The sequence below is a fragment of the Fistularia commersonii genome, chromosome 10 (assembly GCF_037954325.1).
Source record: "Fistularia commersonii isolate RoL2024-O1a breed Wild chromosome 10, RoL_Fcom_v1.0, whole genome shotgun sequence".
Classification (NCBI taxonomy): Eukaryota; Metazoa; Chordata; class Actinopteri; order Syngnathiformes; family Fistulariidae; genus Fistularia; species Fistularia commersonii.
In genome coordinates, this window is record NC_141293.1 from 15,615,342 (window position 1) to 15,641,852 (window position 26,511).

Sequence of the window (26,511 nt, forward strand, 5' to 3'; positions counted from 1 at the left end):
TCTCATGTAATTTTTCCCTGTGTGTGTCTGAACCCCCTCCCCTCCCCCACAGCGTTTCCATGGTGACGCTGTCGCAACTATGATGAGTTCAACACGGGGGGTTCAGGCTCTAAGGGAAACCTGCCAGGTCGACTCACTGGGTTCGGTCAGTGTCTGACGTCTCCGCTTGGCATTTCTTTGAGCTTTGGGAAGGGGGGTGGCAGTCAGAGATAAAGAAAAGACACACACACTCTCTCTCTCACACACAACCAACACACACACACTTAAACCCAAGCTCAGCGTCACTTCATCAACTATCTCCAGACAGTGTCGCCACTGAAAGAAATGTAGGATCAAAGCTTGAGCGTCTTGACGTGCACAACTGGAAGTCTGCAACTGCTGGTTACACACATGCACACACACACACACACACACACACACACACACACACACACACACATCAGGCTTGGCTTTGTAGACCACCATTTGTTTGGCGGCCTCCTCCCCCTCCGACAGGTGGAGGGGATTCAGGCTTCATCTAGTGAGATGCTCACAAATAACCCACAAAGACCCGCAACACTGACACATGGTTAGTATTTTGCCTTTGCACATGTTCACACACACACATGCACACGCGCACACACACACACACACACACACAACTGCTGCAGTGGCTTGTGGTGCCTGGCAGGCTTAGCAGCACGTTGCTTGTTCACACCACCTGCTCTCAGACCAAACACACCACAAGGAAATGACAGCACACTGAAGCATACACAAGACAGGTGTGTGAGGATGTGTGTGTGTGTGTGTATGTCCGCATATGTGTGTGTGTGTGTGTGTGTGTGTGTGAGTATCCTGAGACATCAGGGTCAACAGGGTCAAACTTCTTCTACAAAAAGCAAACAATCAATTCTCATGAGGCCAGAGCATTTTTCTCACTTTCTAAGGCCTGAGGCTCAGAAACACACACACACACACACACACACATACACACACACACACATGCACACAAACACACACACATACAAATACGTACACATATCTTTTGACCTTGCACCAATTTCTACGAACACCATGCGTGTGACGGCTAAAGCATGACTAATCCGCTGCCTTTCTTAGCATATTAAAGTAATATGAGGAAGGGGAAACATTAAAATTTAGAGTTAAAATTTAAGATGGAAATTAGAACCAGGGAATCCAAATTAGAACCAGGGATTCGAACGCGATCATTCTATCATTCGGACGCGGCAGCGGCACAGTCTGATTGGATTTCATTGTGGAACGGAGCTGGGATGGTGGCTGAAAAGTTGTTGGTTCACCTTACGAGCGTTGCCGCCGTGCCCTTGAGCAAGACGTTCGACCCCTGCAATGCTGCTTGGTGTTTTTACAGGCCAGCCGTTTCACTCTGTCCTCCCTTCACGTCCTGCAAGAGATTAATAAATACATAATATGAAGTGGATTTTACATGGACACACAAACAAGCACAAGCATTCAGCCTTTATACTCCTGCTGATTATGGCATAAATAGATATACAGACACTGCTCAAAAAAATAAAGGGAACACTAAAATGACACATTCTTGATCTGAATGAATGAAATATTCTTATTAAATACTTTGTTCTTTTCATAGTTGAATGTGCTGACAACAAATCAATGGAAATCAAATATATAAACCCATGAAGATCCGGATTTGGAGTCACACTTAAAATTAAAGTGGAAAAATACACTGCAGGCTGATCCAACTGAGGTGTAATGTCCTTAAAACAAATCAAAACATATCAGTTTTGTTTCCAGATTGATTTCACAGAAATGTGATTGACTTGGAGTTACATTGTGTTGTACAAGTGTTCCCTTTATTTTTTGGAGCCTGTTCTCACCCCATCAAGGTGTTATTGTGTCTCCTTCAAGCTCTGGTCCTTCATGTTCCTAGGATTGCGCTTCTCTTGACAAAGATCTCAGATGTTCTTCCTGGAATCTGCCGCAGTCGCTCTCCACGCTTGGGGGTTTCCGCTCCAAGTGACCCGTTCACTCCTGAAACCACAATTGCTCTCTCCTTCTGATGTTGCTGTCACTTGGGTTCGCTGCATCCCGAGTGCACTATGGCTGCCCTCTACTGTTTGTCCACCATCGCTGTGTCCAGTCTGTTCTCCACCCCCAGTATGTCATATAAAGTCCGGCAGAGTCAGATTTTATCAATATAGGCCCATATCACAACTCAGTTGTCTCATGACACTTTGTGTGGAGCAGGTCTGGACCACACGCTTTGTGATGATAAACAGAAAGCCCACATCCTGTCATGATGAAACCACTTGCCGACAGTGGTGATAAAAAAAAAAAACGCCTTGCAGAAACATCGGACAGGTCAAAGCTTAATGTGGGCGGCTTTCTGTCTCGACAGGTGGGGATTAAAACAGACAGAGCAAGAAAGAGAGAGAAGGTCGTAGTGGTGGAAGTTAAGTGATAAAGACAGAGGGAGGGACAGGCATAAATATTCAATGACTACTTTAACAGTTCTTTATCCTTCTGAAAGGCCACTCACTTGTCCTTGATCATCTTTGGAGGTATCTTTCACCTTGATCCTGCAACCTTCAGCCAGGATGTTCCTGCGTACGATGCGTGCCACCTGGTTACGTGGGTCTTTCCTGCAGGGGTCTTACACCCCGTTGTGTGTGCGCTGGATTGTCTCAGGAGGCTTGACTGCACAGCTTGCATCCCGGGTCCCGTATGGCTGGGCCGACCCCGGCCGCGATCGATCGCGTGTTGTAGGCCCGCTCACGTGTGGCCATGATCAATGCCTCTGCGCCGTCACTTAGTCCGACCTTTTCCAGACGCCGGTATTTTTTCCACCTGCTGACGGTAACGGTCTTATAGGGTCCCTTCAGGATCCTTCTAAAAGGCCCTCTGCTTCTTGAGGCGTTCACTCTGCAGGTCATCATCTTCCTGATGCTTCCTGAGGATCTGGTGCTTACAAGTCTTCAGTCGCCTGTTTTCCACTTAGTGTATAGCCTTGTGACACTGGAATTATGGTGACAACTTAACAGACAGTGCGAGGAGCCTCCTTGTCTTTATATATAGTTTCAATTTTCTTCCATATATATATATATATATATGGAAGAAAATTGAAACAAAAATAAGTAACATATACACACATTTTTTTTCCATTCAGGCATGCTAAATTGTTTGATAAAAAAAAGAACACTTATTCTTTTTCAACAGCTACTTGCTTATTAGGGAATCCACTTGATTGTTGTAAATAGCTTGTCATAAACATAAATTATCATAAATATCTAGCAAGCAATCAACTAAAAATGAAATTGGCCACTTATTTCAATCATTTCCATGTCTTCAGTTTATTCACAACAAAAAGACAAAAAAAAAGGGGGGGGGGTCAGAATAATGTGTTTGCTGTTGGTAAATTCATGGAAAATTGAAATGGTTAAGATTATTATCATTCATTATGCATAAAACCTGCTATTAATTATCTTTTCTTCAATATGAAGTGAATTGTTTTAAATAAATCAAACAAATCAGGAGTCACGTTGAAAAAATGACCTACCATTTGCCCTGTAGAGCAGCTGAAAGAATCAAAAGTTAAATACCAAGTCCAAAAAGTGACCTAAAATTCCTGAAACTTGGCAGATAAAGCATCTAGAAATTATACTTGAGTATAGCACAAACAAAATTATGAAAATCAGAGAGAAATCAGGAAGGTATGTGGGAAAGTGAGATTTTCGAAGACGGCCACCGAGTCTCGCGATAGTCAGCTCGTTCCCGTCATCTCGCGACCGTGTCTGCTGTCAAAAAGACTGGGTCAGGAAGTAAGTGACGTAAGGCTGGCAGAATGTGCCAGGAAAGAGGGTGTGTGTGCATGTGTGGGTGCATGAGTTTGGGGCTTTGTATTATTGCTGCGTTTGTAGGAGCTCTCCAGATAGTGAGTCTATTTTAGCAACTTGTGGGACAGAAAACACTTCTTAGTTATCTGCCGTTTTCAGCCCGGAGGAGGTGAGGAAGGTTCCTCAAGCCGTGTGCAAGCAGACGTGCATGCGCACCCACATCCTACACATTCACACGTTTTCATAAATGAGGTTGGTCCCCACCCGTCCAAACAGTTGGCTTGCGGCTGCGCCCAGACGGATGGCGGATTCCACGCATTTGCTTTGCGCCACTCAAGGACATGTTCATCCTCCTCCTGGTCTGAATTACAGGGCGAGAAAGGTCAGGGGGTGCAAGGGGAGGGTCAGGCGTTCTAGAACAACTGACTTGGTTTGGGGGAAGGTGATGTAGAACCTTGCTGTTTGAGAAACAAGTGTGCGCACACTGATAATATCTGTTCACCTTCTACAAGGACCGGTGACTAGCGAGGACACAGGGACGTAGCAGCGCAGCCCGTTAACACTGGCTTCCGGTTGCGGAGCCTTGTGTTTGTATCGCTGGCAACAAGTTGAATGCCAGAGTGTGCACATTATTTGACAAGCGCCATTCGTTTTTGCGCAAGGGGGGAGGTGGGTATTCTATAGGCTTTGGCGCCCTCTTCAGGCCGTGGGATAGAGCGCACGTGGATCATGCGCTTCCGGATCAAGTCGCTTGGGTTTGTACGTTCACGCGGCCGTGGTGGGTCATGTGGTTGAAATGCTGCCAATAGTCTATTTATACACATGCATTAATCAGGGATCCCTGATTGACCAGATTGGTTGGCGTCCCTCACCAGCGACCTAACAAGTCTATTTGGGGGAAATGTGGTCATTTGCTTGTTGAGCTGGCCAGGTTGGGTCAGACATGAAGGGAGCTCTACAGGGCCAACCGGGGATGAGCGGCGTGCTGGTGAGGGAGATGCTGGCAGAAGCCCTCACGGCTCATGGGTGGCTTTTTACTGATTAAGGGGCAACGCCGGCGCGCAGTGCGATGGCCTTTCGTGGCCAGGATGAAACGACAAATTGTCTAAAACCAATGAGCAGAAATCAAACAAGACGCCTCCGCTGCTCCACAGACTGCTAATGGTCACTTTTAAAGCGACAGCTTGCCGGGCTCTATTTCCCAGCCCACTGGCAAACCTGAGATGTAGCTTGGACCAGAAAAGTCAACGCAAATCAGCCGAATCTTCAGGGTCACGATGGAAATTTGACAGGCAAATCGGGCCTTGGGTGTCAGAGATGGTAAAACATGATTTTCAGTCAAAGACAAAACGCCTGATTGAATTTCTGGAAAAAACATTTTATTAAACAGATTTCTTGTTTGCAGCTGCAACCTGTGGGAGGGAAAAAAAAAAAGTAGAGTCAGACGTTTTTAAAAGTCCTGCAGCAAAGCTGTCATTGTGCTTTTTAAAATAATATTCATATTAAATCTATTTTCTTGAAAGGGGAGGTTTTATTTTGGTGGTTTATTTAACTGATCAAATTAAGCTGCCGAGATCTAAATGTTCCTTATTTCCATTACATTTCCTCCAAGATTTCCCATTATCCAGCACACTATTGAGTTTAGACATGAAATTTTGACACACTGCATTAAGATTCTATCAAAATGCGGTTTTAATGGGGCTGACTGAACACAAGACAAAGTATTTGCTGTAAAGCGCTGTCTTTTTGTGTTCTCCCTGCTGTTAAAAGTATTGAATGACTTTGCTTGCAAGAGAATAGTTATCTAAAAAGCCACCAGGAACTACAGCACACAATGGGGATTCGTGGAGGGATGGGGAGCCACAATGCGCTTCCTGCCAGTTTGTGCAGCGGACGGGGGGGGCGAAGGGAGGGGGCTGGGACCTGGTCTGCTCATCTGCTTGCTGCTTATTAGCATTGGATAAACAAGGAGAATGCCGGCGCCATACGGCAGAGTTGCCAAGCATGAAATTTCCTCCTCATGTTCGCCCCCTTTACCCTTGGATTGTTACAACACTGCTTCTGCTTCTGACTTGACTAAGCTCAACTGCCATTTGTTTATTAAGTGAAGGTGAACAAACATCATCCAAGACGGACCTCACACAGAGGACAGAGACTAGTCAAGGACAAATCTCTTCAAAAGTCATGCTCAATTGATGGTGGGTCCGTGTGTCGTCAAGACTCAATGAAGGGATTTCCCAGGGTCAACCATGCCTATCATTCTATCGTGCATATAATTGTCACATGGAATGAGAGCAGCATCAACCTCAGATAGAACTCACCCCGGTGACATTGAGTAACAACATTCAACTACAAAAGGAGCTGTTGTAAAACCAAAGTGGAGAAAGAAAAAAAGACCAACACAGTTTGAAAGCCACTCAGTGACCCGTTCTTCCATAGACGGTGCTAATTCAAGCCAGTCTCTTCAGTAAACAAATGTGTAATACAGAGGCAAAGCAGTTTAATGGTTTGTTCTTCTGCTGAATGAATTGCATCTTGAATTAATCACACATACTGAAAGAAATACTCTGTGGTACACCTTGATAAAGGTCCTAAAGTGAGGCCAAAGAATTTGAATTTTTAGACAAGGCTAAAACCAAAGTTAAAAATGATTTCTTGCATTATGTCAGTGGATGGTAGACTTTTCATATGGCAAGTCGTGCTCAGAAAGCTTCAACACTGCCGGTTCATGTTTTGTACGAAACTCCTAATTAAATCATCACAGAGAATGACGTTTTTTTTTCCCTATCATGGTTTTACAGTCATCCTAGTAGCGCAGCAAAGCCATGGAAGCAGTCTGAAATGCAGCAGACCATTGAGTGCTGAGTTCTGATTTTGAAGCTGGGCAATATTCCTTGATGGACTGAGACCTGCGACATGGAGGTTTACACTGCAGTCACATCCCACCATGTCCAACCACGATGATACCAATTCACCTTCACTTAGTAACATCATTAACAGATGGAGCGAAAAAAAAACAAACATACAAAACCACACTTGTATTCCAGATCCCCTTACTATGAGCAAATGTGATGTTTTTGGCATATTAGGGTTTCAACCTCAAGACATATATTAATGTTTGTATCAGCATCAATACTGCCCATAAACACTAACTGTAGCTATTCAGTTCCAATTATTTCTGTCTCAAAGAAGCCTCATGCATATCACAGGTGTTTGATGCAACGTTTCCATGTTTGAGCAGTGGTGGTACACGAGAATACAAGCGTTACATATTCTAGCACACTTAAAGAAAACATCTATAACTAATTCATGATTTCAGGGCATTGCACATATTCCTGAGGGAAATATCTGCATTTGTACAACTAGAGAGAACTTTGGTATCAAATAAACTCAAGTGATACCATCCATATGACTGTACATACTGCTCGACTTTTATTACAAAACTAAAATACAGATGGGGGACTATGCACAACAGTTACAATGTATGGATTCTTACCTGGCCAGCAATCCTGTCAAGATCTCTGGTTCCCTGGGAAGTGAGTCTACGACCACTGAAAGGAACACAAATTAGGGTAAATTACAAAAAATGGAGCTACAAGGACTCTTCACACAGTCATTCCAGTTAGATAAATGCATCTAGGCCAGGCCCAATATACTGCATCAAGGTCGAAATCAAAAAGTTTTTTAACCCATCCCCCCCCATTTCAGAAATAAATTATTCAAAAGACCATTTAACTTTGCCATTGAAATTCAAAGACATGACCAGAACGCAGTTACAATAGTTTGTGTTCGACAGTTCTTGCAAATACATCTTTTTGTACAGTTATAAAAGGATCAACCAATTATCCAACTGGAATATTAAACTTTTGCATTTGTCTTTAACACACCTTATGTTCTGTTGGGTGATGTGTTCTGCCATTAATAAAGAAATGTGATATTTTGATTTGGAGGTCACATACTTTGCAACACTGGCTTTCTTGAAGTTGCGAGTTACTTTCAAATTGCAAGTTGATAGAGGTGCAAATAACACAGCACAACAGTGAGCTACATGTCAGCAGCTTAAATATCAGTTGAGACCCCCAGAGGCAAAGTTTTGAAATAAAGAATTAAAGCATAGGCCAACTTCAGTTAGTGACAGTGGATTTTTCTGCAAACAGGGAACCAAAACACCGAATTCTTAGTTCACAAAGGGTTCATACAAACATATGACCAGGCAATTCCCTACATGTGATACTGTGAGGTGTTTGAGAATGTAATGGAACATCACCTCAAAAACCAAGGGTAAGTAGCTTTTCCAGCACATTTTGGATTCCTGTCCATGTTAACCAGTGTCAACCAACTGCTATCAACTGAACCAGTTACTATGACAAGAAGATTTTGACAAGTATGTGAACAAGCCCTGAAAGACTGAGAACCTCCACAGACATTTTGAATGAACCACACAGGGACGCCCTTCACTTGGCAGGGGTAACTCATCTCACAGAACATTAAAAATGTTACCATGACCAGTCCACTGTAGATTTTTTAGGTCTATTATCCAAACTAATAAGCATCTGTGGTAGTAAATTTAAGTTATGATAATACTGGGTACACACTAACCCATTGGGGTCCTTCTCAATCATCTTGAGCAACTCTAGGGCCTGGAGCACTTTACGGGCCACGTTCTTGGATCCCACGCTGTAATGAGCTGGGCAAACACCGTTCCTCTTGCGACCTCCATAAATCTTGGTCATGGAGCCAACGCCAGCTCCGCCACGGAGGTAAAGGTGGCGCACTGTTGAAGCTGTTGGAGCAGAGACAATGAGTTAAGCCAAAAGATATAATGGTGTCAAAGATGGCTGTGCAAAGTCAGCACTTTGAAGTTTGCTCAACTTGTAAAACCTTAGTTATGATAGATAACTACAACATGGCTCACCAGAAAGAAACAAAATATTGATATTAACTTACAATTACTTTGTTATATTATCACCCCTCACACATACACACAGACTTAATGATCCAGACATTTTTGTGAATTAATCATTGGAAGTTAAGAAGATAAGACTAGACAATGGTACACATTAAACAAGACTAGCCAAAAAAACATGTAAATGAATTGGGCTGCAGTCTGATTTCTTAGCCTGTTGTGAGCAAAATCTGCACATCACTCATGACAAAATCAGATGCAGTCAAAACCAGACTATAACCGTGATTACAAAATGTCAGTAATTTGTTAGAGGCGCATTAACTCATGGAATTATCGCAACAACAAATGAAATCATCAAGACAGATTGTCCAATAGACTGATTGGAAACAGCAAATTTTAAACACTATCATGACAACGCTTCATTTTCAATGTGAAATATTACCAAACCCCTTGAAAATTGGAGTAATAGAGTTATCAAACACTTAAATGAGGATTATATGACACAACTAGAAAGTTCTGTGTGAAATCTCAACAGTTTGTCACTGAAATCACTTAGAATCTAGTACTTAACAGTAAAGGGCCAGCAAGTACTTGACGCTTGAAAAATGGAAACAGTGCAAAATGAATACAAACCAGCACGGATGTAGAACCAGTTTTCATCACTGGGGGCCAGTTCCTTGTGTTTTCCCAGTTTGACCAGGTCCACCCAGTCAGGCACCTTCAGCTTTCCTGACCTAAGATGAAACAGATATTACTGTTTGGGTCAAATCCTACCAAGTTGCCCTGAGATTAAGAAGAGAATCTCATCTACAATGAACTTTTGAGTTTGATTGCACATAGATGTCTACGAAAAAAAACTCACTTCTTCAGGAAAGCCGCCAGTGCAATGACGAACTCCTGCTGATTGACGTCTTTCACTGTGATACCAGGCATCTGATCAAAGTAAAAATAAAACCCCAAATATTTACAAAATACACGACTTCATGGCTTGAGTGAAAAGTTTACTCTACACATCGAGCCTGATTCAGAAGAACCACAACAGGCACGATTCACATGCGAGCAAGATTCACAAGTGACAAGTACTGGCACTTCAGCAAAGCAAAGGTTCAATCATTTCCCAGAAACTTGCAAATACGTTTGAAAACATCAAATCCACTCCGTTGGGCTTTAAATTGGTCAAATTGACAAACACTTCTGTAACGGCTACATGTATGAAGCTTTCGCAGATATGGTAGCCAGCATTAGCCTTTTAACCATGTGTCGCCGATTTTCTTTGCAAAGCGAATAAATCCCGTCGTATTACTTTCCGAATAAAAGCATGACTACTTTTAAGACACCACCGAATTCAAAAGTGTAGCGCCATTTACATGTAACATGACGTGACAACGAACAATGTAAGTTTTATGAAAGCTAGCCGGCGGCTAGCAGGCCTCAGCCAGGGAGCATGGGAGCAGCCATTACTAGCTCCCCATTACTAACAGCGTGATGCTCAAGTACAGCACCAGTAAATAAATTAAGCGATGGCGACGACCATTGTAAATCGTTACCACTTTGTTAATAGACACATAATAAGATACCTGACATCAATTTGATGTTAGAACGGAGAGAAGTAAAGGTGAAAAACAGGATTATATCAACTCGCAATACAGCTAGCGCCTTACCCTGCTTGTGGACAGCGAAGGGAAGAGGGTGATACGGGGTTTCCAACTCGTGTTAAAACGGGCAAATCCCGTCTTATCACGCGAGAGCTGGTTATTATTTATTTATTTCTTTATTTAGTTATCTATCTATTTATTTATTTTGTTGCTATCAACTGAAATCTACATTCCAATGAAAAATAGATGATTGTTGTATTATTGGAGGCTCATACAATCATGCAATGTTTTAAAGGAAGGGCAGTTACGTTTTAAATTCCACAGTCCACCTAAGTGCTTGCAGGTGCATTGCGGCTGGATTCCTGAAAATGCTTGAGACTATTCAAATGCAAGATCAGTCAGAAAAGAGATTATACACACAATCTGAGGGCCCACAGTTTATCGTCACATTGATTATCCCTGAGCAGGCTGTGTATTACATTCCCCCCCCCGAGTGTCCCCACATTCCCTGCAAACCAATATAATTTAGCTGTAGTAGCCTATTTAACATGGCAAAATTACTTCCCCAAATCTATTTTCTGGATTTGTATTATGAGTATGGGTTTGTGAAATGAGCCCCTTGATTGAGCTCATTGTGCCCTGCGCTTGGGGCTTGGCCCCTTTGCCAGACAATAGCAGAATGATTTGTATTACATTATATGCTCGGGTGATTTTTTATTTTTTTAATGTGGGCACATTTTCCAGGCCATAACTCAGCCCTAGAGTTCAATGAAACAATTTGCATATAAAACTCTCTTTTCAACTAATTTGTTGGTTGGCTCATGCTTGTTGGTTTATTATTTATCCCTTCTTTGCTGGGATATTATGTATTATTGACGGAGCGGTCTCATATGAAATAACACAGATATTAAAAGATAATGGCAGCCTCATTTTTAGCACTGTCTGACAAATCTGTTTGGATACAACAGTTGATTGTGACTCAGCACGGTGTTTGGTGTCATATGAAGGAGACCTGTCCACTAGGGGTTTCAGTAAACATCCCAGTTGATAACATAAATGAAAAGATTGGTGTAAACTTGCATGGATCAGAGAGAGGAGCTGATTTTGTACCCGTCATTCAGTCAAAAGCGGCTTTTTATTCATTACAAGTTATAATTCAACACATGTTAATAGCTATTTTTCTCTCTACGACACACGAGGATTAACTTGTCAGCTTCCATTAGGGTCCTGTTACGTAACCAGAAATTCATCAACATTCAATTATTCGAAGTTTAGATGCATTCAACTTACATTAACAGGGAATGCATTGGCGTCGCCATGACAACCACACCAGCCAGACTCAGTTTCAGACCCACAATCAACCTGAGTATAATAAAAGGCTGCATGCTTGCACTTGTGTGTATGTGTGTGTGTGTGTGTATGTGTATGTGTGGGTGCGATTGAGATCAACCCAGTGGGATAAATTAGTCAAATTTCAACGAAAAATATAAAAAATAATAAGGATAAAAAAAGACTATACACACGGGTTTCTGTATGAGAAAGGATATAACTAGGTCATGTTCAATTCACTGCATTTACTGAGAGAGACCTCTTCGTCAAATGTCAGCCTCCAATCCATCATCTTCAAAAGCTGCAAATAAGAAGGTCTCCGTGCACATGTGGGAATCGCGCCCTGCGGTCTCTGAGAAGTGCTTTATGTTGAGACATGCGCTTCCAAATTTGCACACAGCAATGAAAGGGTTAAGCCAATTTGAATCTGTGTGGTACATTTTCTTCTCTTTTTCTTGCGTCTCTAAAACAATGGAGCTGTAATTCACCCATAACAACAATCCAAAAGTATTTTGTCCAAAGAGGGTTTGTTTGTTTGGCAGCGTTTTTAATATTTTAATTGAAAAACAGACAGCCTAATTAATAACAAAAGCATTTTAATTAAAATGTCAATTTGTTTTCGCTGCTCTTTCTGGCCCTTTAAGAATAGTTTTAGCCTGATCTGAGCCAAGCGATTCATTATACATCTGATTAGTAGGCAATATCATAGATTTATTGTATTTTCTCTTTATTTAAAAATGAATGAAACACTCAAAGCTGAGGAAATCGGAGCCGGATGCCATGGCCAAAAGCCGTTTTATTGTCAATCAAATGTCCAGTGAGACTGGTATCGGCAAAATGTAATCACTAGATTGCCCATTTTTACACTAAAAAATGCAAATGAAAAAATGAAAATGGTAATATTTTCTAATCAGTAAACTATAACAATCATATATATATTATCATATATCATAGTCATATATATATCATATATATATTATGAAAAAAAAATGTATATATTTTTTTTTCTTCATATATTTTTTATATATTTTTTTATATTTATTGTTTTAGTTTACTGATTAGTTAAACATTTTTTTTTTTTATTTATTGTATCAAGTTATAAATGGTAAAAGTATATATTTTTCGGGGCAAAATTGTGTCATTACAGCATTCTGTGACCCAATCAGTGTGATTTTTCATCCCCGTTTTCGCCTAAAATCTTTGCTGGTGTGTGCATGTGATGCCTGATTCGGCCTTTGCGCTTATCAGTCTAAAAGTGTAGCTGTGATCCAACGTTGACACAATTGATGTGTTTGCACAGTCGGGATGGAGGGATATAAGGCTGGGTGGATAAGCGGAGTTCATAAAGCCTGTCGACTATCCAACCTCTCTCCCACAGCAGACGTAAAGGGGGAGCTGAAAGGCAGGCTGAGGGGGGGGGACTGCAACACAAACTGATCCATCACAAAAAAGGAAAAACAGGTAACTGCATTCTTTTTTTTCACACTTGTGAATAAGCAAGTATTTTTCAGACTCTGATTGATTAATTACAGCTACGAATCACAGCATCAGAGCAATCGCAATTGAAAAGCAACAGCCGGCAGATCAAACTACCATCATTTACCTCCGTAAATCAATTTTTCGTCGCGGCCCTCTGAGACGCGACACGAGAGAGAACTGTGTCAAGCTGCAAATCCGACCGACGGTGAGTTATTTCGTGCAGACTCGATTGCTCTGCAAGAGCGGGCTGTGTGCGGCAGACACCCCAAAAGGTCAACCTAATTACTGGGAACGGACAGGCGGCATACTGGCGGGAAAAAGCTGCAAAGTTCAATTTTCATCCGCCGTGCTTTACAGCGGACTTTTGTTTTCGAGACAAACAAATCGAATGATTTACCAATCATTTTTGACTGCGTTTTGGAAAAAGTGACTTTATCAGAAGGCGCTGCGGCCGTGCATGAAATGTAATGTAATTTTCTGGCGTTCACCGCGTCAGGCCTCTCTGGCGGGGTTTCCACAGAGAGCGGGAATGACTGTCGGTGTGTTTGCATGGCAGTCATGCTTGCGATCCCACCGCCCTGTCAATTCTGGTCCGGCCTGACCTTTTCACTCCCGGGGGCACTCTTACAGCTCTCCGGTGTATATAAAAATATCTGCAATCTACCTGCCAATCTCTGCCCTTAGCGTGACCTTACACTGGTCCCTGCTTCCCGTCTCCATCAGGCTGTGATAACTCGCACCTTATTTGCCTCCAGTGGAGACTTTGGACAACCTGTGGGACAAAACATGAAAAAATAAAATGACACTAACTTTTTGATCTCTTTACTTTTTTTTTTGGTTTGTTTTAAAGTGAATAACAAAAAAAAAAACTTTATTTGAATTGAGAGGATGAAACAAAGTAAATGGATTTAAGTGTGAAACTGGTTGGATCCAATGCAACATTTGGGATTATTCTTGTCAAAATCTTCCTGTGTGGGCAACTGGACTTGAAAGATGTTTCACTCAGGGGTGAAGAAATTCAAGTCCAGTTGCCACGACAAGAAGATTTCCACAAGAATTCACCATGGCCTGGATGACCGAGAACCTCCACACTTGCAGCTATGTATTTGCATTTTTTTAAAGATGATTTATTTAACCCCCCCCAACACTATCAGATGCTACTTTGGGCCTGAATTCCTGACAGGATATAGTGATTTGAAAAACATGACCAAATATTACCGAAAAAAAAAAAGATTTTTTAAATAGCTGAAACTAATATTTCTTCTGCTAATTTTATTTTTAATTTTTTCATTAAATTACACAAAAACTTGCAAATCACACAGCTACAAAATCCTTAAAAAATATTACAAACAAAGGTGAGAAATAATAAAAAAGTATATTTAAAAGATATCACTTAAAATGGAAGAATATTACATTAAAAAAGGAGATATAATCCCTTAAAATCGAGGAAAACAATCTATCAAATAAATACGCTATTAAAAAGTGACAAATAACTGGAAAAATTTGGGGTGGTAGAGGCTGAGGATATTAAATGGAATTGAAATAAAGATCATTCATTTGTGCTCCTACTCCGTTTCCCTCAGACGATGGAGCTGCTGTGGCTTTTCTCCCTCTGTCAGTGTCTGCTCTCCGTGGCTGTCATCGTGGTGAGCGTGAGGCTTTGTATGGTGGTCAGCGGCGGCGGCGTGGGTGGCCGCCCCCACTCGGACCTCCACGCCGAGGTCTCAGGGCCGCCACCTGGGAGTGTTTCCTGCTGCCTCCGTCTGTGCCTGGGCTGGGTCGGGGCCATCGGCGGCGTGGTGGGGATCCCCGTGACGGTCCTCCTCAACCTGAGGTCTCCGCAGTGTCTGTACACGTGCATCACCCTCTTGTGCTGCCCCCTGCTGGTCAGGCAGTTTAGCATGTGGCTGCTGGTGCTGCTCACGCTCGACTGTCACCTGCAGCGTCACCTGGCCGACAGGTGAGTCTCACAGGGCAGCTTCTTTTTTTTTTTTTTTTTTTTTTTTTTTTGTGAGAGTGACCCTACCAACGCTTTCCATCTGTTCCCAGTCGTAAACAAAACAAAATCAATGAAAGCCAAACAGAGAAAAGCCCGGGATCGCAACACATCTGTAGCTCAATCTCTAAAGATGTTAAAAATGAAAAGGCTACAAGGGTATTTTTATTTATTTACCAGCCTCTCTGTGAAACCCCATGTTATTTATTCATCGTGGTTTTTTTTTTGTGTCATCATTTCCTTTGTCATTGTGGCCAGGGTGAACACCTTATGAATTTAACTGGTGCGTCCCTCACATTTAACAAGTGTATCCCTCACAGCCCCTGGCTATTTTTAAGTCATGGATAACAAATATAATTTTCATTTACTTGATTATTAAATGAGTTTTTTTTTCCTGATAGTCATACAGGAATTCATGCCAAAAAAGCAGAAAATAAAAGATTTTCCCGTAAAGCACGTTTATGCAGTAAAAATGACATACATTTTTGTATTTTTCCTTTACTTGAAGCTAAAAATTTAGAGCGTGTCAGTTTGATCCTGTAACACAACATAAGATTTGAAGCCACTGTGCATGTATGTGTGTGTGTGTGTGTGTGTGTGTGTGCACGCAGGTACCCAACAGTGGTGACCCGCAAGCGATGCCTGTGTGTGATCCTCCTCTGCTGGGTGGCCTCCGTCTTGTCCTCCTTTGCCCAGTTCATTACTTCGGATTTCCCCGACACCCGGCAGGGCACTGGCCTCGGGCTGGATGGCAACCGGACCGATTCCCCGCCCGGCGACACCCGTCCCTCCAAGTACCATCCCGACCGGAAGGTGATTGGGAAGTATCTCCCGTACGGAGGCTTCCTGTCGAAGTTCTACACGGAGGACACGCGTAACTTCACCTACGCGGAGATTCACGGCAGCCATTGGGGCATTTGTGCCCCGGACGCCGTCTTCAGCCCCGCTTTTTTGCTTTACGTTCACGGCACCGCCGCTTTCCTGCTGCCATCGCTTTGCTTACTGGCCATCTATCTTCACCTGCTCTTCAGGAAGCCCAAGAAGAGCTCCTTAGGTGGCTCCAAACATGACTCCAGCGGGCTCCGCCCTCTGGCTCTGTCGCTCTCGCTTTTAATCGCGTTATGTCTGCCGCTCCATGTCATCCACGCTCTCTTGGTTTTGGCTCCGGGCACCGATCCGCCTGTCTGGACTCACGCGGCAGCCTTGTTCCTCTTCCAGCTTTATGGCCTGGCGCCTCAGCTGCTCTTCACCCCTTCAAGAAAATCGTCCGAGAGGAGGGAATGCGTCGGGGAGGTGCGGGGCGAGGCGGCGGGGGCGACGTCTTGGGGTTCGTCTAAATGCACCCTTAAGGTCAAAGAATGTCCGAAAGTTTGAATCCTTGGCCAAAAGCTCCTTCGAAAAGCATCCCGTTGGCGTGGCGGAGGAGGAATGCGCACATTCCCGTTGCCGCATTTCTTTCGAATCAACGTCTAACATGTTTCAAACAACCCACAAAAGGAAATGGGCCAGTTAATTACGGGGATCGCGCCAAATGTCAGCATGGAAAATGAAGTCTCCCGGCGATGACGACTATCACGATCACAGATGTCTCATTCTTTTGACCGCTCTTCCTGCGGGCTTTTTTTTTTTTTTTTTTTCACTCTACGCAAAGCCAACCAGCAGTAATATAGATATATGAGTGACAGCCTTTAATTAAACATGCGGTAATAATACGGTGGTCCAGAGAGGATGCGGCATCGCAGGGAAAACATAATTAACCTGCTTTTGACATACTCTTCATGGGTGTTTTGATTAAACCTGTAAATACAATGTGAGGCTGTCTTGTAATAAAAAGGGTTCTTGCGCACTCTAATTGGATTGTTCATCTTGAACCGTGTTTACGCAAAAGGGAAAAAAAAAAAAAAAAAAAACCTTACTGATTTCGTGTTTTGTCCCGAGCTTCTCTCCGTTTTCTTCCATCATGGCGGGGGTAGAATCCCCAGCCGGAGCGTATCGACGCAAAAATCTGGCAAAGGAGGGGGAAAATAGTCCCTCCTTCCCACAGGGCGCTGCTGCTGCTGGCGCCTGTTCAATCGTTCCGTCTGTCCAGGAGCTGATTATGCCGGGCCTCGACACAGTCGGCCGCCTCTATCGATCGCTTCGTACTTTGTCGCCACTTTGCACACTCCCCCGCGCCTACCAAGGGTCAAGGTGCCGAGACCGGCGATAATGCGCGCGTGCCGATCCCAGCGTGTGCGTTTAATCCGATCTGTTGGCGGCGTGAATGTGGCACTTGTGTTTGGATGGGCTGTCGCCTTTAGCTGGAAGCCGTGGAAATGAAACGCGGTGGAGGTGGGCGACGAACCATGGCCGGATCCTGATTATAAAAGTAGCTTCACAAACCGCTACAGGGGTTAATCGAAGAGTCATTCATTCATTCATTATCCATACCGCTTATCCTGCACTGGAGTCTATCCAAGAGAGGCCGGGCTCACAATGGACAGGTCGGCGGTCGATTGCAGGGCCACATGGAGAGACAAACCACCAATCACTCTCTTATTGAAATGTCTGGGCAATGTCTAGGCCTCAAATTGGCCGACTGCGTGTTTTTGGATTTTCGGGGGGGATCCCGGAGGAGAATGTGCAAGAGTCGAACCAGGGATCTTCTGGACGAAGCGCCAACCCAAGGGTGCCCCCGCATTTTCTGCTTGCAAGCAGCTTAGAAATGACAATTAAAATGATCTACCTTATAAAAAAAATGATAGATAAAAAAAATAATAAATAAATAATAAACAAATAAATGAATAATAATAAAAAAAATAATAATAAAAATGAAAAACATATATTTATCTTTAATATATTAAGTATTCTTTGTTGTTTTTTTTTTCTCTGCTGCAGGTTCAGAGAAAGAGATATTACAGATAAAAAATAATAAATAAATAATAAACAAATAAATAAATCATAATAGAAAATAATAATAATAATAAAAATGCAAAACATATATCTATCTTTAATATATTAAGTATTCTTTGCTGTTTTTTTTCTCTGCTGCAGGTTCAGAGAAAGAGATATTACAGTTTGGACATTTCCGCAAAGCATTTTCCAACTGCTGAAAAATGATTAAAAAGTTCAAACTGATAAAACATAAATAAACCTGCACAATTTGTGTCTGATAATAAAACAAAATAGGAAATTGACTTTATCTCTCTTCATGTGTCATGTTAAATAACATGTTTATCAAAAAACAGGATTAAACAGTCCGACAATGCCGCTTCGGAATAGCAACGACAGATTAGGCGAACGCATACGACATTGTGAAAAAAATTGAAATTTTATGTAAATAAGTTGGAGGTTAATCAGGTGACGCGGTAGCTTGCTAGAGTTTTCCAGTTGTTGGTGTTGCGTCAATCACGCGCAGTTGTATTTTAGCTGAAAAAAAAAAAACAAAGTCGGGAAAACGAACCCAATCAGGCCTGAGTGCTCTGGATCTCACGGACGAAATGACTGTTTGAAGAGCACGCTTCTTCACGAATATTCCTACTTTTATTAACCATCAATCATTAGCCTTCCGCCGGCTCCAATAGCGGGAGCTTCCCGCCTACCTTTTGGCATCTCGATAAACCCGAGGCAGAAGGCGTCGCCTTCCCGAATGGGTCGGTAGGGAGCGTCGACTCCGGCTAGTGGCGCCCGGCGAGTCCATTACTTTGATTGCCGTTTGACAATCTGTCTTTATGACGGGTTGCCGTCGAGCTTTGCCATCAATGGAAGAGAAACACATCGATCTATCACCCGGCGACCTCCGGCAGCTTTCAAATCTAGCCCCGAGCGCAGATGGACATGTTGAGTACTTCTCGACAGAATCGGGTATTGATTGGGTGGAAGTTAATGGCAGAGTCATATTTTTCCCCGCGCATCTGACTCAACCCTTCTGTCAGCCTTTATTCCCCGCTATCTTTTCTTATGATTCATTAGCGGCGCTGCAGAACGTTCTGTTTTGTTTACTCTGTATTCTGAATGAGCTGCCAGTTATAACTGGCTCTGCCTTGATCTCTATCTTCCTACCTCTATTCCCCATTGATCTAATCACATGCTCTATCTCCCCCACGCTCTTTTTCCTCAAGATTTAAAAAAAGCAGGCGCTAATTACACGGAAAGCACACATAAGAAAAAACAAAAAACAAAAACAACAACAACCGGTCTGATCCCCTGTTATTTTCAGTCACTTTTTTTTTATTTTGTCGTGCTTTGTTTCTTTCCCCTATAAAGAAATAGTTAGCTATATATCAACAGTGACACGTGGACTCTAAAAGAAACGGCGAGAGACAGGAGAGAAGAAGAGACGACTGGGCACAGGAGACGAAGAGAGAAGTATCGGGGGGTGGGAAGAAGGCAAAGGGGGTAAAAGTGTGGAAAAAAGACAGCAATATCTCTACAGTGGAACCCAAAGCAAACCATGAGAAGTGTACATTTCTTTAACATTTACAATTGTAATAATAACAACGGCAATAATAATAACAGTAACAACGATCATAACTGACAAATAATAATAATTAATAAAAAAAATCAATAAGACCTCTGGTTTCTCATAAAGACAAATCTTTTTTTTTGTTCTTTTTTATATATTTTCTTTAAAGATCACTGGACAGTAGTTTGTTCGGCTTCGCAACTCTATAGGCTAATATTCTGTGTTAGTATAGTCGCTTCATAATGCGATGCAATAGTAAACAGTATTCTTATTTCTTAAAAGTTTCATTTAATTTATGCACTTGTTCATTTTTTATATTTTTATTTTATACAAATAAGGAATTCCGAGATATGTAGACTTGCTCAGTTGACATGTTTTACCATACGTATGGATGTGTTATGTGTATGTGTGTGTGTATGTGTGAGTGGAGGCGGCCTAGTGCATGTTTGTGTGTGTGTGTGTGTGTGTGTGTGTGTGTGTGGTAGCTTTCACCAGAAGGGAAAAAAAAACACAACCTTGCTCTCCTCGCCCTCCCTATTAAGACTTTTAAAACCTCTTTATCCTTTTAATGACATTCGAAAAAAGGGAAAAATTAGGCGTTTCTTTAATGTCTTAGCAAGTCATATTCCTTTCTTCTCTGTCAGAAAACGCAGCCCCGACACTAATCCTTTCACCGGGAGCCAAACAAAGGAGGAGCAGATAGAGGAAGGGGGGTGTAGGAGGGCGGGCGAAGGGAGAGGACGGTAAAAAAAAAAGAAAAAAAAAGAAAAGGTGAACGGAGATGAAGGGCAAATTCAAAACCGGGAGACGAGAAGCACCTTTGCCTCAGTACTGCAGTCGGAGCGAAAAAAAAAAAAAGCTATAGTGCTGCAGTTACAGCGGTTCTACGTCGGCGCTTGGGAAAAAGAAAAAAATAGTTTTTCTTGCATCGAGCGGTTCCGGGGTCGACCCACGCCCTGTAATTTTTTTTTTGTGTCATTTATTAATTTTTCCAACCCCTCAACATGATGCCGTGTTGCACCCGCTGTCGAAAAAAATCTCAAATATATCTGATGGCAATGAAGAAAGTGCCGGACTGAGTTTTGGGTCCTCGGGTTAATGATATTTTTTTGCTTGTGTATTTCATCCTGGTCACCTGAGATACTCTGGGAGTCACATGATCGCTGGAAAATCTTAAAAAGCGGACAATACATGATCCGGCTGCACAAATTTAGGCGTGCAGCCCCACTACACAAGTGACGTTGACATGTAACAACGAAGGAAGTTTGTGACCAACACTGAAGGGTTTAGTGGTGGGTTTAGTGCGCAGGATAAAGATAAACATAGTGACTTTTCCTGGTAGGCTATTGTTTTTTTTTTTAACTAGATGTGTCGCAGGCACTGTTTGGAAAAAAAAAAAGCATTTATGGTTTGTATTTAATTAAAAGAAATAGTATCTCATGTTAAAAATGGATAATTGCGGCCTACATATTTACAATTAATTTTTTCTTTTCAAATTTAGCGGGTGCGGCTTATATTTAGGCGCGCTCAATAGTCCGAAAATTATGGCAAATCGGCACAATCATAAGCCGCGACACTCCCAGAGAAGGTGGCCGTTCCCGGGCGTCATACATGGCATCTCGCAAAGGGGAGGAAAAAAAACAACGATAAAAATCTGTCTCCGGATGCGCAGCTGCTCGAAGATGACCGACAGGTGAGTCAGGCCGCTGAAATAACCAGCGCTGTACTGGGGCAGTGCAGCCAAATCACGCGGGTCAGCAGAATAATAAGAAAAATAAAAAGAATCCCGCACTGTTTCCGGCAACCTGTCGGACGTAAACCCGCAATCAGTGACGCCTCACCAACCCCCTCTCCACCACAACCGCCACCCTCTGCTTCCATTTCCGTCTCTTGATGATTGAGTTTAGTGAAATACATGTTCTTTTCCATTGGATGCGGAATTATAGCAGTCATTTGCCCCCAACCACTTTGGTTGCCGCGCACACAAAGTGCCCAGTTCCCTTCTTCCTCCCTCCATCTAAATAATAATGGCATCATATTGTTACTGTCTGTATTCACGCCCCTTCAGTTTCAGTGTATACTTACATTTTATGGCTCGGTCATTAATGGGTCTAAAGGCTCTCCAGCTGTTTATGGGAGCAATTTTTTGTTTGGAAAGAAAAAAAAAAAGAAAGTGAGAGGAGGGCTTCAGCTTGAATCGGGAAACTGGGAACGTTTCTGCGATGTGGATGGGGTGATCTCGGCTACCCAGCGTGGAAGAAAAAGCCGAATTCAATGCGACTTTCCAGCGGGGAGGATTTTTTTTTTTTCGTTTTCATTTCAAAAGCGAAAATTGAGGTGAAAATATTGCAACGGGGATTTGTCAAAGAAATCCGTGCCCCCCCCCCCGCGCCCCCAGGCTATAGTAACTATGGCATCACTTTATTTATGTTTACATTCACCTCCCCCCCTTTCTGCGTGGCTCCGGTTTAAGTATATTCAGATATACTTACAGTTTATGGCACAGTCAGTAATGGCTGGTAGGACTATAGGCTCTCTTTACCTCCGCCTGGTCGCGCGTGTGTGTGTGTATGTATGTGTGTGTGTGTGAGGGAAACATGGAATGGCGTGTGCAGTTTCTGTATACAGTCGTTATCAGAAGGCGTGTTGTGTCGATGCAAGTGCGTGTCTGCGTGAGTGTGTGTATATGTGTGTGTGTGTGTGTGTGTTCTTCATCTAAGATAGGGAGAAGGGGCAGGAAGGGGCGGCATGGGGATGAGGTCAGAAGGACAGGTGGGGGTTGAGGGTGGGGGACGGGCTACAGTAGGTACTCTTTCTTGCCCTGGGTGGCGTCGTTCCCGTTGAGGAAGGCTTCCTGCACCTCGCCGTGTTCATCCAACCCGCTGGCCTCGTGGGTGAGATAGGAACCTGGGTGGGAAGGATGACAGAGAGAGAGAGAGCAAGAGGGAGATCGGGGATGGACGGTTAGGTGGCGAAGCGACACTGCGGCGCCATGCAGCATTATCAAACCCAATCAGAGCTGATATTATTAAGAACCGCACCTGACAGATTAATTCATTGGTTAACTGATTGTTAGGTCAGTACCAAGCAAGGATTGGCTCTCGGGTGCGATATGAGCCTGCCGGCGGAAATTAAAGGTGTGGGATGGATGCGCGGAGGGGAGGGGGTTGTTAAAGAGAGAGGAGAAAAGACGGGTAGAAACGGTGAGAGGAAGGTCAGGTGAGAGAGAACAATGGCACGGTTTGCATCGCTCAAAAAAAGCCGTCAAACACACTCGGACGGCCCTGCGGGTGTGTGTGATTGATGATTCGGCGCGCCGCGGGTCATCGGGGAGCAAGAACCGTCACCGCAGTCAGGGGGCGGGGGGGGGCTCTCGTTTGGAGCCGCTCCTGGCTCTTAATCGCTCCTATCTCTACCCCGATTGGTCATAACGGCCGCCGACGCCGCTCTGATTGGTGGAGAACGCTGAATGACAGCTTGTCCGGTGACGGCGGGTAAGTGATGGCCGGTCGCCGCGCTCCGGCGTTCCCTGATCATTTCTTGGCAGCGGTGCTTCGCGGGTGGAGGCTGCCAGCGAGAGGGCACTTAAAAAGATAGGGAGGCTCCTGTTAATGGATGAGCCTTGATACACTAACATACGCTCATAAAACACAGAGCCGACACCTGCGTTTCCCGCCCCGTCATCTGCTTCCCCGGCCAAGGTCGTCGACGCTGGCCGGTGGACGACCGCTACATCCAGCCAATTCTTTTCCCCGTCCATGTGTGAATGCTGGCGCCAGAGGGTTTTTTTTTTTATCGCGTGGTAAGAACACAGCAGGAGACAGTCTGATGTTGTACTTCCCGCTCGTTAGGGTTTTTTTTTTTTTTTTTTTAGCATAAACGCTAACTCCTCGCTGGAGCCACGTTGCCAGGTTTTTGCCGTCACCTCACATCAAAATATGACAGCGTCCGCGCCCGTTTCGGTCGGCATGAGCAGAATAGACCCCTAGGACTCAGTGCCGATAAACTTTTTTATTTTCTTTAATAATATAGCTAGCTGTAGATTTTGGGTCACACTATGGTATAAAATGAACACAGTGAATTAATTATATATACAATCCAACATAAGCCAAATATAATCCACTAATAATTCATTTGTATTATTCAACAATGTTTACAGATTTACACAATTATCATTTTCAGCCACCACCTACCCTCTGCATAGGGACTATGACTGCAAAATAGCTTATAGAAATAAAATAAATAGCTTCAAGCTAATGCAATGTACCGATCACACACCGTGTCTGTGCAATAAACTAAAATAAATAAACATGATCACAGTTTGAGAGTAATCTAACTGCTAAAAAAATAACTTAAAAATGATAATTGAAAAGCGAGTTTACCTTTCTGGCGAACGGAGCACCAGATGGTGACGATAAGAACGCAGATGACGGTGAAAACCAGCAGTGCGAGGACGCCTCCTATCACGGCGTACGGTACTGCACTGTGAGTCTCCACCACTGCTCCGGGATCTGAGGAGGAGATGGCAACACACACACACACACACACACACACACACACACACACACACACACACACATATGCACACACACACACGCAGTATAGTTAGTGTACTTATCAAGAAAAAATTGACATTTCTGTTGAAAATGTGAAAATAAAAATTAGCATTGCTGCTGAAGTGCAGTAGATAGTGAAGTCAATTTGAAAAGCAGGTGAAATTACATTGATATAAAGTCAGAATGTACAGGGTCAATAAATGGTGTTTTCAATAACAGCAAAATATTCATACAAAGAGATGATTAGTTATTAGTTAGAATTTTCTTTCTTGAGATTTTCTTAAAGTATAGACATTTGGGTATAAAAGTAAACATATATAGTTATGCTGTTAAGCTAAGTCTCTGATGCTAGCCTAACAAATAAAAATATATAAACTTCTGGATAAAAATCTTTGTAATCTGTGAAAGAATATCAAAATAAATCCACAAACAAAAAAATCGAAAAGAATCAAAGAAAAACAACAAGCTCATTAAAATACATTTTGTCTCCAGAGGCGAGGCACCATGTTTGATATATTTTCACTTGACTTATTACCTAAGAGATGTATAATAAATATCAGCTACTTCCAGCTGTTTTATATATATATATATATACATATTTTTTTTTTTTTTTTTTGATCATTTCACAGGTTAACATATTAATCGACCATTTCAGCTGGTCCTCTGACTTCCCACAACGATTTATTAACACAAACTCTGTCTGTCTTGCTCTTTTTCTCAGTTTGGTAACTCTATTCCAAAAAAAAATTGCCAATGCCAGTCTTTCTGATTAATGTTGACTTATTTTTATCCATTTCCACTGATTTCTGTAATAATAAACCCTTAATTTCTTATTCATTTATATTTTTATTTATTATGGAATTTAATCAAAGTCACATAAGACTTTAACTTTGGACTTCATTTGAGCTAGTCTTATGCTAATAGTACTATTTTATGATTATTATTTTGTTTTTGTTTTTTGTTTTTTTTCCAAAAATTGTCTTTTTTTTTCATTTTAGGGCGGTCAATAACTTTCAGGATTAATTTTAGCAAATCTGTTTAATACTATGCTGATCTGAAGGCACTTTTTAAAGTAATATTTCTGCAAAAATTCTCTCTCTTTATATGTGTATATACATATAATCATATACTTTTATGTGCTGCACGTATATACACATTTTCTTAAAGTTTATGTTCTTTTTGCTTATTTTGGTTTCATTTGTGAGAATCAGACCCCCAACACGTCTCACGTGTAGCACCACCCAGTAAGTATCTTCAAACACACACACACACACACACACACACACACACACACACACACACACACATCAAACACACTTTTTTCACCTCCCCAGCTGGAGTCGAAGCTGTTTCGCTCGTACTGCTGGCCAACAAGAAACCAGCAAGTAGGTGGATGAGGGTTGTGTATATGTATGTGCAGGTGCGTGTGTGTGTGTGTGTGCAAGGGTTGGGAGGGGGGTTGACAGGTTGGAGGGAGGCGGATGTAGAGATAAATCTGTGCAACAACAAACAAACAAACCTGCAAGGCATGTGTGGACTTTGGTAATTAGACTAATTGACGGGCAAAGAGTAGATCCGGTGATTCCAGCAGGAGGGAGGAGGGACAGAGTTATCGATGCAGCTGCTGCACCTTCACATGAATTTTTGATGGAGTCGAGACACGGAGGCGGACAGAGGCCGACCTGGATACCCAAGGAGAGCAGCCAGCAGCACCTCTTTGGCAAGAACTTCAAGAACTCAACATGCTCTTTCGCAAATTTGAAGATTTATGGATGTAGTAATAGAAGACACAAAATTTAGTTGGTGAAAAGGGTTAGACGGAGGAGGTTGTTTCACTGCGGTGACCCCTAAAAGGAGCAGCTGAAAGGAGTTTTGAGATCATGGGGTCAAAAAAGTGAAAAAAAAAAAAAAAAAGTAGCAGAAGCTATACTTAGCATTTGCAATAAAATGGCACACCGAATAAAGGAAAGCGATTGTGAAAATGAGCCAGAAGAGCAAGAAGAATTTGCCCCCCCTAAAAATCAAGTGAAGAAAATTATGCAAAAATGTTCTGTAACACAAGATAAAGGATTATAAAGTGAGCAGGAATTGAATTAAATCCTCAAATTTTCTTAAAACAAATTTAGAGAGAGATTATGTGGCAAATCATTGAGGTTTTAAAACAACGAAACAAAAAAACAAAAAAAAATCAGGTGGAAACTATTAAAACTAAAAATACTTGTACTAGTAAGGGCTTATCGCAAAACTTCAAAAAATATATCTATGAATTAAATTAAACTGCTTTTAAGATTTAATTTAGATTAAAAAAATATAGCGCATACACAAATACACACATACACACTTTTGTAGTGATGCTGGGTGATTCCACTCAGACTGAAAGGAGCTCAGACCCCT

At 42.4% G+C, this 26,511-nt stretch overlaps 3 protein-coding genes across 9 annotated transcripts in view; 1 reads left to right on the forward strand and 2 right to left on the reverse strand.

Moving 5' to 3' along the window:
• Positions 1 to 5,169: 5,169 nt before the first annotated feature.
• rps19 (ribosomal protein S19) lies at positions 5,170 to 10,416 on the reverse strand. The gene is made up of 6 exons (XM_086154020.1): positions 10,380 to 10,416; positions 9,581 to 9,651; positions 9,352 to 9,452; positions 8,412 to 8,595; positions 7,309 to 7,363; positions 5,170 to 5,224 (listed from the first exon to the last, which is right to left on the reverse strand). The coding sequence occupies exons 2-6, from the start codon at positions 9,649 to 9,651 to the stop codon at positions 5,195 to 5,197; spliced, it is 441 nt and encodes a 146-aa protein (XP_086010146.1). The 5' UTR covers positions 10,380 to 10,416; the 3' UTR covers positions 5,170 to 5,194.
• A 4,291-nt stretch (positions 10,417 to 14,707) lies between these two features.
• On the forward strand, positions 14,708 to 16,491 carry LOC147230594 (uncharacterized). The gene is made up of 2 exons (XM_086154459.1): positions 14,708 to 15,081; positions 15,729 to 16,491. Exons 1-2 carry the CDS (start codon positions 14,708 to 14,710, stop codon positions 16,489 to 16,491), a joined length of 1,137 nt encoding a protein of 378 aa, XP_086010585.1.
• A 3,338-nt stretch (positions 16,492 to 19,829) lies between these two features.
• The window catches only part of cadm4 (cell adhesion molecule 4), a 170,061-nt gene continuing 163,379 nt past the window's right edge, over positions 19,830 to 26,511 (reverse strand). For 2 of the 7 annotated variants that reach the window (XM_086154037.1, XM_086154035.1), the window contains exons 7-9: positions 23,944 to 24,072; positions 22,603 to 22,679; positions 20,524 to 22,468 (exon numbers count right to left, since the gene is read on the reverse strand). In XM_086154037.1, the coding sequence (XP_086010163.1) occupies positions 22,639 to 22,679; positions 23,944 to 24,072 (170 nt within the window). In that variant the 3' untranslated portion in view covers positions 20,524 to 22,468; positions 22,603 to 22,638. Of the gene's footprint in view, positions 22,469 to 22,602; positions 22,680 to 23,943; positions 24,073 to 26,511 lie in introns of all 7 variants that reach the window. The other 5 variants (XM_086154034.1, XM_086154033.1, XM_086154031.1 and 2 more) reach the window with 3 other exon arrangements.